Below are 12,357 nucleotides of genomic sequence, written 5' to 3' on the forward strand. Positions count from 1 at the left end.
GCATTACAGTAATCCAGCCTGCTGGAAACAAAAGCATGAACCAGTTTCTCAGCATCCCGTCTACATAGGAATAGCCGCAATTTAGCTGTTTCTTAACTGAAGGAAGCAGGACTTAGTTAAAGCATTTACATGAGATACAAATGACAGCTTTCCATCCAGCAGGAAACCCAAGTCCTTGACACAATCTGTACGCTTGAAGCTAATAGCATTTGTTGTAAAGCTTGGCGTGATTATGTCGAGAGTTTTGGCATTATGACCCACCACAAGTACCTCTGTTTTACTGGCATTTAGAGATAAAAAAAATTTTACTCATCCATAATTTTATACTGCTAAAACAATTAGCTAATGACACCACATGTGATGGATCATCAGGCTTAAACGATACATATAGCTGAGTGTCATCAACATAAGAATGGAAATTCACATTGTGTTTGCGAATAATGTCACCCAATGGTAACATATAGAGTGAGAACAGTAATGGCCCCAACACAGAGCCCTGTGGCACACCATACTGAACTGTAGTTGAAATGGAGGGGGTGTAGTCATCAGATTTCAATACAAATTGTTCACGGCTAGCTAAATACAATTCAAACCACTTCAGAACAGTACCTCTTAGTCCAACCAGGTTTCAAAGTCTACTCAGTAGGATACTATGGTCTACAGTATCAAACGCAGCACTCAAGTCTAGTAACATAAGAGTGTTAGGGTTAGGGTTAGGGTACATACAGAGTTTATGAGTGAGAGGGGAAGGTCATTTCACCACAACGGAGCCAGAACCGAGAACCTCCGTGCTTTACCTTTCGTGCGCGGGACCACCAGTCGAGCAGAAGTAAACGAGTGAAGGGGTCTGACTGAGGTGTAGCAGTTGATCAACTCTTGTAAATAGCTGGAAGCACTTTTACTGGTGCATTTTTAGACAATAACCAGCATTTTGAATTTGAGTCGGGCAGCTAGAGGAAGCCAGTGCAGAGAAATGAGTAGAAGAGATACATGGCAACACTTTGGCAAATCAAACACAACTTATACAGCAGCATTTTGTATCAGCTGTAGAGATTTGATGGCAGTAGCAGGAAGGCCACACAAGAGAGAGTTGCAGTAGTCCAGATGGAATGTCACCATGGCCTGGACAAGTAGTTGGGCAGAGTCAGTTGTGAGGTAGTGACAGATCCTACAAATAGTATGCAGGATGTATCTGTAAGACCGGGTTGTGGCTTCGGTGTGCCGAGAGAAAGACAGACTCAAGTCAATCGTTACTCCCAGACTCTTAACTGAGGAAGTAAACAAGATGAGTGAGTTGTCCGGTTTGATCAAAAGATCATGACAGGAAGACAGGCCAGCTGGGAGGTCAAGAATCTCTGTTTTGGAGAGGTTGAGTTGGAGGTGGTGATCAGACATCCATGTCTCAGCCTTGGGTGGGTCTGCTTTTGTGTTACCTGTCCATATGTGACACTTAAACTGGCAGATAATCAGTTTTCCAATGATTTAACTATTTATCCAGCACAGTTTCTTGATTTAACAAAGGATATTGCATTAATAAGTTATACAGTTACAGCTGTATCCTTGAGTAAAAGGAGTAAATGTAAATGTCTCGTACTGTACAGTAGTTTAGTACAAAAATATTTTCTGCCATAATTTAATCTTTAATTTCCTTCTTGATTATGTTTAATGTGTTATAATCCTAATGTTCTTATTACTATTTCTTGAGAAGTTCTTAAATGTTTTTAAGAGGGGATTTGTTGTAAAAGGGGGGCACAGTGGCGCAGTGGCTTGGCCAGGTCCTGCTCTCTGGTGGGTTTGGGATTCGAGTCCTGCTTGGGGTGCTCTGCGATGGACTGGCGTCCCGTCCTGGGTGTGTCCCGTCCTCCTCCAGCCTTGCGCCCTGTGTTGCCGGGTTAGGCTCCGGCTCGCCATGACCCCAGTTGGGACAAGCGGTTTCAGCCAGTGTGTGTGTGTGTGTTTGTGGAAATACGTGGGTATATGTGTAATGTCAAGGAATGTATAATTTTTTCTGCATTCAAAATAATGGGTGAAGAGCTCCTGGTTTACATTTATTTATCCAGCAGATGCTTTTTCTCAAAGCAACTCCCCATGAACTCTATTTAACTCTATGTTATCAGCCCACACACCTTATTCACCAAGGTGACTTACACTGCTAGATACACTATTTACAATGGGTCACTCATCCATACATCAGTGAAACACACTCTCTTTGTCACGCACATGCTATGGGTGAACCTGAGCAGCATGTTTTTGGACTGTGGGAGGAAACCAGAGCACCCGGAAGAAACCCACACAGACACAGGGGAACATGCAAACTCCACACAGACTGAGTATGACCAACTGCCATGATGAACGAGATGTTCGATGCCAAGCTGGAGATCCAAGATGCCATTTTACCAGCAATATCATTATTACTTGTTACACTGGCTTACAATTGTTACTTTCTAGAATGCCCAGGAGGGGTGGGCAACCACTGGCCCGTGGACCCCCAGAGATTTTTTTCTCCCTCAACTTTCAGTTGGGAGTTTTTGTTCCTTTCCTCAGTGGCCAGTAGGCATACTTATAGCTCTATAAAAGTACTTTATTATGGTAGCCATTAGTCGACTGTCTTATTTGTTTGTATCTGTTTTTCTTGCCTTATGCTTCTGTTAAAGCACTCCGTGTCACTGAGTGACAAGAGCTCTCTATAAAAATAAATTGAATTGGGATCGAACTCGCATCCTCTCGCACCACCCAGGCGCTGTGAAACAGCAGCACTACTTGCTGTGCAGCCGTGGCAGTTTTCAGACTGTTGCTATAAAGACTGTTTTCAGGAACAAATTAAGTCCGTATAACAGGGGACACCTGTATACAGTTTTTAAACTTTCTTTAAAAGCTATTTTACTGACCTCCAGCAGAGGGCAGTGTGAGAGAAAAATTGCTGAAAACTGGTGGAATGGTGGCATAGTATCTAGCACTGGTGCCTCACATCTCCTGGGCTCTTTGGTTGAACCTGCCTCAGTCTGTGTAGGCTTTGCATGTTCTCCCTGTGTCTGATGGGTTTCCTCTGGGTGCTCTGGTTTCTTCCCACAGTCCCATGTGTTTCAGGTGAACTGGGTGTTCTAAAGTGACCATATGTGTGTGATAACCCTGTGTACCCTACCTCACACTCTTTGTTTCCAGGACAGGCTCTGGAGACTTGTGAACCTACGTTAGCAAAAGTCATTATCAATACCACAACGCAACAAAATTTTTCAGAGTTCTTAGTTATGTCAGTTATTGTGTTGATTATGATTACAGTTTACTGATTACGAAAATACCACTAGTTCTTTTTGAGTATCAATGTCAAGAATCCAGAAGACACAAGAACATTCCAGAAAGCATGAGATCCTGAAAGGTACTGGAATATTTGGTGCTTTGCTCATTTCAAGAACGTGGAATATTTTTCTAAAAATTGACATATAGTACAAAGTATCACCAAAAGCTTGATCTAAAAAAACTGAATGGAAAAAATCGACATAAAATTTGTTACATTGTGTAATGAGAGGTCTCAATATTAAGAGATGTTGACACATACTGTTCATAACATACGTTTTGGGTTCTCACAAAAAATACCAGTTATGAAAAGCTAAGGAGATGGTAGAAGCTTAATACGGTTTTAAAGGAATTAAACATATGAAGGAAATGAACGAGAAAAGGCAAATAAAACTGCGAATTCAGGGTAGAAGTTGGGTTCAATGGTGTCCTTCAAACCCTGGACATGCCATTGGCTGGAGGAGTGAGTTAGAGATCTTATCTAATTAAGTATCTCTGGGGATCTTATCTAATTAAGTATCTCTGGGGATCTTATCTAATTAACCATCCTTCTTCAGGGCGCCCAACTGAGAAGAGAGAGCTCTCTGCCCCGACGAAGTCTCCCTGAAAGTTTTATGTTCGCTGCTCTGGGGTTACGGGTGTCCCACGGTGTCTTCATGGGCCTCTCCGACATCCTTCAGTCGTTGAGCTGCTGTCGGCACGGCGCCCTCGAAGAAGGAGACGAGAAGGGAAGAGAGGAAAAATACGCTATTCTAAGGTAAGGAAAAAAGTCTGAAATGGTCTTTAGTTCGCTGCTTAATTTTCATTACTTCGGTTATTAAGTGTATTCGGCGGAAGTTTCCTCATCTCTCCCGCATTGATTAATCATCTAATGTTGGCAGCCGTTCAGTTTCACCTTATCCACAATATTTTTGTAATGTAGATTAATGACTAACTTGGTGGGAACAGGTAGCGAGGTATGAATTCGCAGCTGTAGCTCACTACCTGTTCCCATCGAGTTATATTATTCATTAATCAACATTAGGAATGTTATAAAAATATTGTTGTAAAACTTCTCATAACCTTTTATTTAAGCATCCAGACTGAATTCATTTGTACTCAAATATGTTTCTGCTGAATTGGTGACCCTAAAAGGGGGGTGTGGTGGCGCAGTGGGTTGGACCGCAGTCCTGCTCTCCGGTGGGTCTGGGGTTCGAGTCCCGCTTGGGGTGCCTTGTGACGGACTGGCGTCCCGTCCTGGGTGTGTCCCCTTCCCTCTCCGGCCTTACGCCCTGTGTTGCCGGGTAGGCTCCGGTTCCCCGTGACCCCGTAAGGGACGAGCGGTTCTGAAAATGTGTGTGTGTGTGTGTGTGTGTGTGTGTGTGTGTGTGTGTGTGGGGTGACCCTAAATTCCCAGTTTTGTCTGTGTGTGTGTGTGTGGGATTGCCCTGTGATGGACTGGCTTCCTACGTAAGGCATGCCCTACCTCACACCCTCTGCTTCTGGGATAGGCTCCAGAGCACCACAACCCTGCACTGGACAAGTGGTTATATGAACTCACAGACTCATCCACCTTCATAGTTTCATCCCGTTTTTATAGTTGGCTAGAGGATTGGTGTCCTTGTCTGGACTGCATGGTTTGCGAGAGATTGAACACCAGCTCTAAGGTTTCAGTGTAACCCTAAGCCCTAGGATAGGGAGGAAGGCACCGGTGGTGCTGGGGGGGGGGGCTGTGAAGTTAGTGATTACCTGTCCAGGTCTCAAGTGCCCGTCAGGTCTGGTGCTGCTGATGCGCAGCGGTGCAGTGCAGTAGATAGAACCCAACATTCGTCTCGATCTTCCCTCCAGCCCCTGTAGCAGCAACCACAGCAAGCCAATCTGCGAGGGGGGAGCAGGCGAAGAGCACGAGGGGCACCAGTCGTCCTGGGGGAGTGCAACACCCACTGCCCCTGTCTTTCAGCCAGATTCGGACAGTGAGCTGCAAGCATTCATCACTTTGAGGAACCAGGTGGACAAGGACACAGAGGTGAGTGCAAACACCTTCGCTTCTCACATACAAACTGGACTTTAAGACCTGGGCTCATCTGCAAATCTGAGTATGGAGGTGTTTTCATTTTATTTGGTACCTCATTCTCCATGGACAGCAGCTACGATGGTGGGTGAGGGGGATGAGGACATAATTGGATAGTTTAAGGATCCGAACCCAGGTGGGGCCCTACTATTTTACCCTTGACTTGTATAACCTGAATTTCCTGGGAAACATCAAACTGTGTATCTTTGTAAGTCTCTTCGGGGTAAAGTGATCGCAGCGGCATCAGAAATTCATATGAAGTCGTCGCACTCTCAATTACTTTCTATGTGTTTGTTTTCAGCAGCGGGACTTTCCAGATAATTGCACAGAAAGTTAATTCCCCACAATTTCTGAGGAATTAAACTGCCTTGTTTGACTGGAGAGAAGGGAGTCTTTGCATACTGTAGGCAAGACGAAGCTGCGCTCTGTTGACCGCTGCCCATGGGGTGTGGTCCACCCCAGCTGCATGGTGGGCCAGGAACGCTAATGTCGTTAAACCATCAGGGAAGAGCGAATAGGCGCGTCTATAGAAGAAGCAGCCAGCTGTTTGTGTTTTCAGAAACACACACTCGAACACACACTCATACAAATGCTGCTCTGCGCAGTGTTAGTGCCACCAGCTGCTGGCGCCACGGTTGTTTGCGGGGCCGGTGAGAGCAAAAGTGACACATTGAAATTAGTGCCAGAATTTGCCAGAAAGAGGACCCTCACCCCTCCTGAGGGTTTAGTTTGTGCACCACTTTGAGCTCTGTTGCAGCCTGATTGGAAGAGATGTGACTGTTTGGCCCTCTGTGGAGGAGTGCGTCTCTGACAGAGTGTGTGTGTCCCAGAATGCATTGTACACACTGAGAGGTTAGAGACACCATCAGTTACTGTCTATCTATACACCAGATCACCATTCACACACAGCGGGCAATTAGTCACTAATTCACTCGGAACACATGTCTTTGGAGAGTGGGAGGAAACCAGAGGAAACACACAGAAACACAGTGTAACGATCCGGCTAAGCTAATGAGTTAGCCCAGATCCTCACGTGGATTCCAGAAAGGCGTAAAATTATATAAATCCAGATGGACACGGACAAAAGGAAGCTCTTCTTTTTAATATCTTGTGGGCAACTATGGATGACATATTTCACACAGCTGTCCTTACAATAAAATAAACAACATTAAAGTAATCTCCAAAACGTGCGAGGCACAAAAGGTGTACACGGCCAAGTATATCAGCCTGCGCGCCTGGGAGCGAGCATCGAGGGGGCGGAGCAACCCCTTAGTCTCCACCATGATACGTCATCATTACAACAGGCAGAACATGTAACCTCCACACAGACTGAGCGAGGATCAAACCCACATCCTCTCATTCCACCTAGCTGCTGTGAGACAATAGAGCTCCGCACTGTGCTGCCCATGTGCACATTTACTACTGTCACGATGAAGCGGGGCAGAAGGACCCAAGTGCGAGGTCGTTCGTCTGGATTCAGAGGATCAGGCAAGTTGTTCTTGGTATCGGGGACAAACGGAGGGTCGGTCGATCAGCGGTCGGGGTCAGAGTGGGAATCCATGGGCGAGGTCAGGAGACGAAGCGAAGAGTTGGTCGAACGGCGATTAGAGTTGAAATGAAGATCCGTGGACGTGGTCGAGAAACAAAGCAAAGGGTCAACAACCGGAGAACATGAACTGAGAACTGGAGACGAGCGAGGAGTCACAAGGAAGGGCGGTTGTCTCTGATGAGATTCCGCAAAGGTATGGGAGCTGAGGAGGGTCTTTTAAAGGGTGAGTGGTTAATCTGGTGCTGGAGCAGAGTCAGGTGTTGTTGTTTCAGATGTGGGCGTGGACTTGACAACTACCTTACGGTTTGTTCTTTATTAACAGTATTTTGGTGCTTAGCTCACTCTTTCAGCCAAAATGACTTACTGCATTTGATCTCTTTGTAAACCAGGGTATTTTTATGCAAGCACTTCAGGGTAAGTACAAGTCTTTGGCAAACTGTTGTTCGTGACCTTAACCCCAGTGGGGGGAGAGGGCAAAGCTAACAGGGTCAGTATTCTGTTCAAGAGTTAACAGCATGAGTTAGACCGGTGCTTCAACCAGCAATGTTCATGTTAATAGTTCATGATCTCAAGCCTTGCAGTAGGTGCTGTTCTTCAGAATGTGGACAAAGCGCTCTGTGTGCTGCACCCGGGGTGTGGACTCAAGAGCACATGATTCTCATTTGTTTATTACCTTGTTTGACGAATAGAAAGGAACTCAAGAGTGTGGGCTGAGCATCTCACCGAGCTTGGAGGTTTAGAGTTGAAGTTAGAGTTAGAGTTAGCTTTAGAGATAGAGTTAGAGTTAGGGTTACAGGTAGGGTTAGGGTTAGAGTTATAGTTAGGGTTAGGGTTACAGGTAGGCTAGGGTTAGGGTTACACCTGCAGTTAGGGTTACAGGTAGAGTTAAGTTTAGGGTTATGGTTAGGGTCACAGGTAGTTTAGGTTAAGGTATAGGGTTAGAGTTAGCGTTACTGATGGGGTTAAAGCTAGGTTTAGGGTTAGAGTTATTCTTAGGGTGACAGCTCATGACAGGATGAACGCTGCAGAGGGAACCTCAGAGGGAACTTCAGAGAAGCAGCAGCAGCAGAGGACGAATTGAACGTTGCTATTCCAGTCTCTCTCTCCTTTCCCGTGTGTCAGGAGTGGGAGAAGCTCAACTACGACATCCACACGCTGAAGTGCACGAGGCGTGAGGTGAGCTCCAGGTGGAAGAAGATCCTGTGGCAGATGGGTGAGGTCACCCTACCCTCTCTCGTCCTCCACTACACCTCCAACCCCGACCCCTGTTTCTGCGGAGGGCTTCATAAGATCGATTCCTCAATGTCACAGATGATATAAACAGTCCAGGCAGACGTAGCAGGAAGACTCATGCCTGTGTGTGACAGGTCCAGATCTCAGGGGGAAACGTTTGAGGAAATGTGCTTAAGCCAACATCCTTCTGTAAAAGTGCTGAACAAAGTGTGAGGATGTTACTTCAAATAGGCAATGAATCCTCGTACCACAATTGAGAAAGAAGCAGTGTGTGTTTGTGTGTGCGTGTGTGTGTATGTGCGCTGTTGCTAAGGCTACCAGAAGGAGGCGGATGCCCTGCTGGCCGTAAACCGGCAGAGCCTCCTGACCCATGTGGAGGACTCACCCCGGGCCAGAGAGCTGCTGGATGAGCTGTGGCAGGAGTCCGGCCTGTTTCCCCAGGGCTACAGCACCCCTGACAAGTACCTCCTCATCATGGTAGGAAAACAGGGCAGCAGATGGTGTGGTGGTTAAGGCACTCGGCTTGGGTTCAAACACACACACACACACACATTTTCAGAACCGCTCGTCCCATACGGGGTCACGGGGAACCGGAGCCTACCCGGCAACACAGGGCGTAAGGCCGGAGGGGGAGGGGACACACCCAGGACGGGGGGTTCAAACACAATTTTCGAAATTCAGTCTGAGAAGGCGGCACCTTTATCTAGCGGTTGTATGTGATATGTTTGTGTTGAAGCTGTTGTATAGTTGGCAAATAAATAATTAATTTGTTTTCCTTCCAGGATCGCTTGGTGTCACTCGACAGCGCAGAAGAGTTTGTCGAACTGGCTAAGAAGAAGTACCCAAAGAACTGAGGGTGAAACCCAGAAGAGCAGCGTTGATGGGATTTGAGAAGGAAACACCATCTGGTGGATCAGGTCCAAGTTGTGCCATTTCCGGAGGGTGACCTGGGAACTCCGTGCTGCTGGAACACAAATGAAGCACTCGTCCTGTCTTCTCCCACTAAATTCCGGGGAATTTTCACTCATCTGGGGCCCAGATAAACAGTTAAATATGCAGTTTCCGATGGTTGTGATTGGCTACCAGCCTGTTGCCATGGTGAGTGATGCTTTGCTCCTCCAACCAGCTCTCACCACTTTCAAAGGTCCATTTCCCCAAAGTGACTCTTTGACATATTGTATGCTTAGATTATTATTATTATTATTATTATTATTATTATTATTATTATTATTATTATTATTTTAGGGCGGGGTGCGGTGGCACAGTGGGTTGGGCCACAGTCCTGCTCTCCGGTGGGTCTGGAGTTCGAGTCCCGCTTGGGGTGCCTTGCGACGGACTGGCGTCCCGTCCTGGGTGTGTCCCCTCCCCCTCCGGCCTTACGCCCTGTGTTGCCGGATAGGCTCCGGTTCCCCGCGACCCTGTATGGGACAAGCGGTTCTGAAAATTATTATTTTAATGTCAGGTGTGTGTTGTGAAATTTCGCTGCAATTACTGGAATGCACAGTCTGCCAAGAATTGAAAGTAATCCTTGAGTCATGAAGACGGCTACTGTAAATGTCGACTCAATTATTGGTTCCCTCCTTTGAACCTGGTATGGTAGGATTTCTGAGAAATATGACATGAAACATTCTCAGTGGACAAGCTTCCCAGCAGGGGTTGGGGTCACACCGAGACTAAATCATGACACATTTATTGTACTTCTGCACTCTGTCCAGCAGGAGGCGCCAAACTTCACTTTTGAACTGACCTCAGCAGGTAAGAATGTGCTGGAAAGTTAGTGGAACATCTGATATTGGTAAAGCTGCAGAAAAGTGCTTCTGGAACTTCTTAGACAGACCACTCCTGCTGAATACTTCCGTCATTTGAGCGTGCACTGAATTTACATGCACTTGTATGCATTTATATTTTCCTTCCATACATATGCTCTATGCTATTGTGACCCTCCACGGTTCTGTTTCCAATTAAATGGTTTTTAAAGAAAAGCACAAGCAGTAAGTGAATGATCTCATATTAACAAAGGATATTTATCTTAGGCAAGTGAGAATTGTGCTGGCTGTTCTCACACTCAGACATGATGATCTATCAATGGATCGATGGATCAATCCCACATGATTTGGTGTGGGACAGTCACCGAGTCGACGACGGTGACCTACATACTGCTTTTGTCCTGGACGGGTTTGAGATGTTGGAAGCAGATGTGGAGCTACAGGGGCTCCATGCTAGGTTTGCGAGCGAAAGAGAGCGGTGGGGGGGGGTAGGGAGCGACGTCCTGCACCTTGTTCTCATTATCTGCCTCCGTCACAGCGCCGGGTTCAGCTCAAGGCCCTCCACCCCCTATGGAAAATGCTGGAAGCTGCACACTTTTGATGAAGAGCGCCACCATGATGTCAGAGCTGAACCTTGCCCCACAATGAAACAGCAGAGCAGCGGAAAGGGGTGCGCTCTCCCTCCCGATGCCTCCGATGGAGTACGATGCTCACATCTAGTCCTTTCAAAGTGGGGACGTCCAAGAACTGCGCCGACTTTAGACAATCGGCAGGGTTCCTGGCTTCCTGCCTGGAGCTCCCGACGCCTTCCGTTGCCGTCGGTGGAGTACCTGCTGGCCTGCGGCTGCTCGCTAGACCGTCTGCTTATCCCGCCAATCACACGTGGGGGTCACAGGAAGAGCAGCGGTGTTAAAAGGTCGCTGAGCAATGTTAAAAATCCCAAACAACTGCCCACGCATGATGCTCTGACCCTGACCTCTCTTGGGTTCCCGAGATCCCCGGCTCCAGCTGATGGCCACCCTGTTGTGGAAACAGAGATTGTGCAAACCAGGGCTGGGGTCACCGGGGTGAGCAAATGGCATCACATCCTTTTTCATAGACACACAAAAGAGGGCCATTTTTTGAAGTCCTCTATTTACATACGTATATTTACATTTATTTATTTAGCAGACGCTGTTCTCCAAAGCAGGGGGGTGCGGTGGGTTGGACCGGGTCCTGCTCTCCGGTGGGTCTGGGGTTCAAGTCCCACTTGGGGCGCCTTGTGACGGACTGGCGTCCCATCCTGGGTGTGTCCCCTCCCCCTCTGGCCTTACGCCCTGTGTTGCCGGGTTAGGCTCCGGTTCCCCGTGACCCTGTATGGGACAAGCGGTTCTGAAAATGTGTGTGTGTTCTCCAAAGCAGCTTCCAAGGAACTCTATGTTGTTTTACCAGCCCACATACCTTATTCACTGCAGTGACTTACACTGCTAGATACACTACTTACAATGGGTCACTCATCCATACATCAGTGGAACACACACACTCTGTCACTCACACACACACATTTTCAGAACCGCTTGTCCCATACGGGGGTCACGGGGAGCCGGAGCCTAACCCGGCAACACAGGGCGTAAGGCCAGAGGGGGAGGGGACACACCCAGGACAGGACGCCAGTCCATCGCAAGGCACCCCAAGCGGGACTCGAACCCCAGACCCACCGGAGAGGAGGACCGTGGTTCAACCCACTGCGCCACCGCACCCCCATTCACTCACACTATATTTAATTTAATGTTAAAACAATCTTTATATGTTTATATGTCACATTTTCTTTGGGTTTATGCGCTAATCAGTCTTGGGTCTGACCATCTGTGGGCGGCACGGTGACTGAGCGGTCTGACCGGTGCGCTCCTGATGGGGAAACCAGAGTGAGCTGAGCGATGCTCTGCTATTGGAGTGGAAATGTGTGACCGCAGAGCGCTGCCCGGTGAACATTGTGGTAGCAAGGCACAGCACGACACACAGCACCGGCTGGTGAGTAAACTCGTAGCGGCGGCATTCCCTCGACGTGCGTCTCGGCTGACCGAATGTTTTCACTCCGGCTGCGAAGGAGACGGCGGCGAGGGATGGAATGTCAGAAGGGGTACTCGGTAATCCCCCACCCCCTGGACCCCGTGACCAATGTAGCGCCACACAGTGGCTCATTAATCAATGTTTAGTCGTTATTCCAAGAAAACCCACTGTCCACCAAGAACCGTCATGACAGGTTCAGATTTACCACAGTCGCCTCCCATAATCCACTGTGATGTACATGGTGATGTACATCAGTGACACCTGGAGCCCAAAGGCAACAGGCTCTTTATAATGCTACAGCAGCATTTTCCTCTGACTCCTCCGAGTCGATAATCTTTCTTTCTTAACCACTACGCCCCCTACTGCTCCACCTGTTTTCTTCCGCAATGGTGAGTTCCATGCTTTTGCCCTGTCGT

General features: G+C 47.6%; 1 protein-coding gene across 1 annotated transcript; it reads left to right on the forward strand.

The window, feature by feature from the left end:
* The first annotated feature begins 3,950 nt into the window (after nt 1-3,950).
* LOC108942428 (melanoregulin) lies at nt 3,951-9,338 on the forward strand. Its single transcript, XM_018765815.2, has 5 exons — nt 3,951-4,051; nt 5,122-5,299; nt 8,016-8,106; nt 8,440-8,603; nt 8,909-9,338. The coding sequence occupies exons 1-5, from the start codon at nt 3,951-3,953 to the stop codon at nt 8,978-8,980; spliced, it is 606 nt and encodes a 201-aa protein (XP_018621331.1). The 3' UTR covers nt 8,981-9,338.
* The last annotated feature ends 3,019 nt before the right edge of the window (nt 9,339-12,357 follow it).

This window comes from Scleropages formosus, chromosome 14 (assembly GCF_900964775.1).
Source record: "Scleropages formosus chromosome 14, fSclFor1.1, whole genome shotgun sequence".
Lineage (NCBI taxonomy): Eukaryota > Metazoa > Chordata > Actinopteri > Osteoglossiformes > Osteoglossidae > Scleropages > Scleropages formosus.

Coding starts and splice junctions, on each gene's coding strand:
- LOC108942428 (XM_018765815.2), top strand. CDS start 3,951: ATGGGCCTCTCCGACATCCTTCAGTCGTTGAGCTGCTGTCGGCACGGC. Junction 8,107..8,439: donor GAAGATCCTGTGGCAGATGG/GTGAGGTCACCC, acceptor GCTGTTGCTAAG/GCTACCAGAAGGAGGCGGAT. Junction 8,604..8,908: donor ACAAGTACCTCCTCATCATG/GTAGGAAAACAG, acceptor TTTTCCTTCCAG/GATCGCTTGGTGTCACTCGA.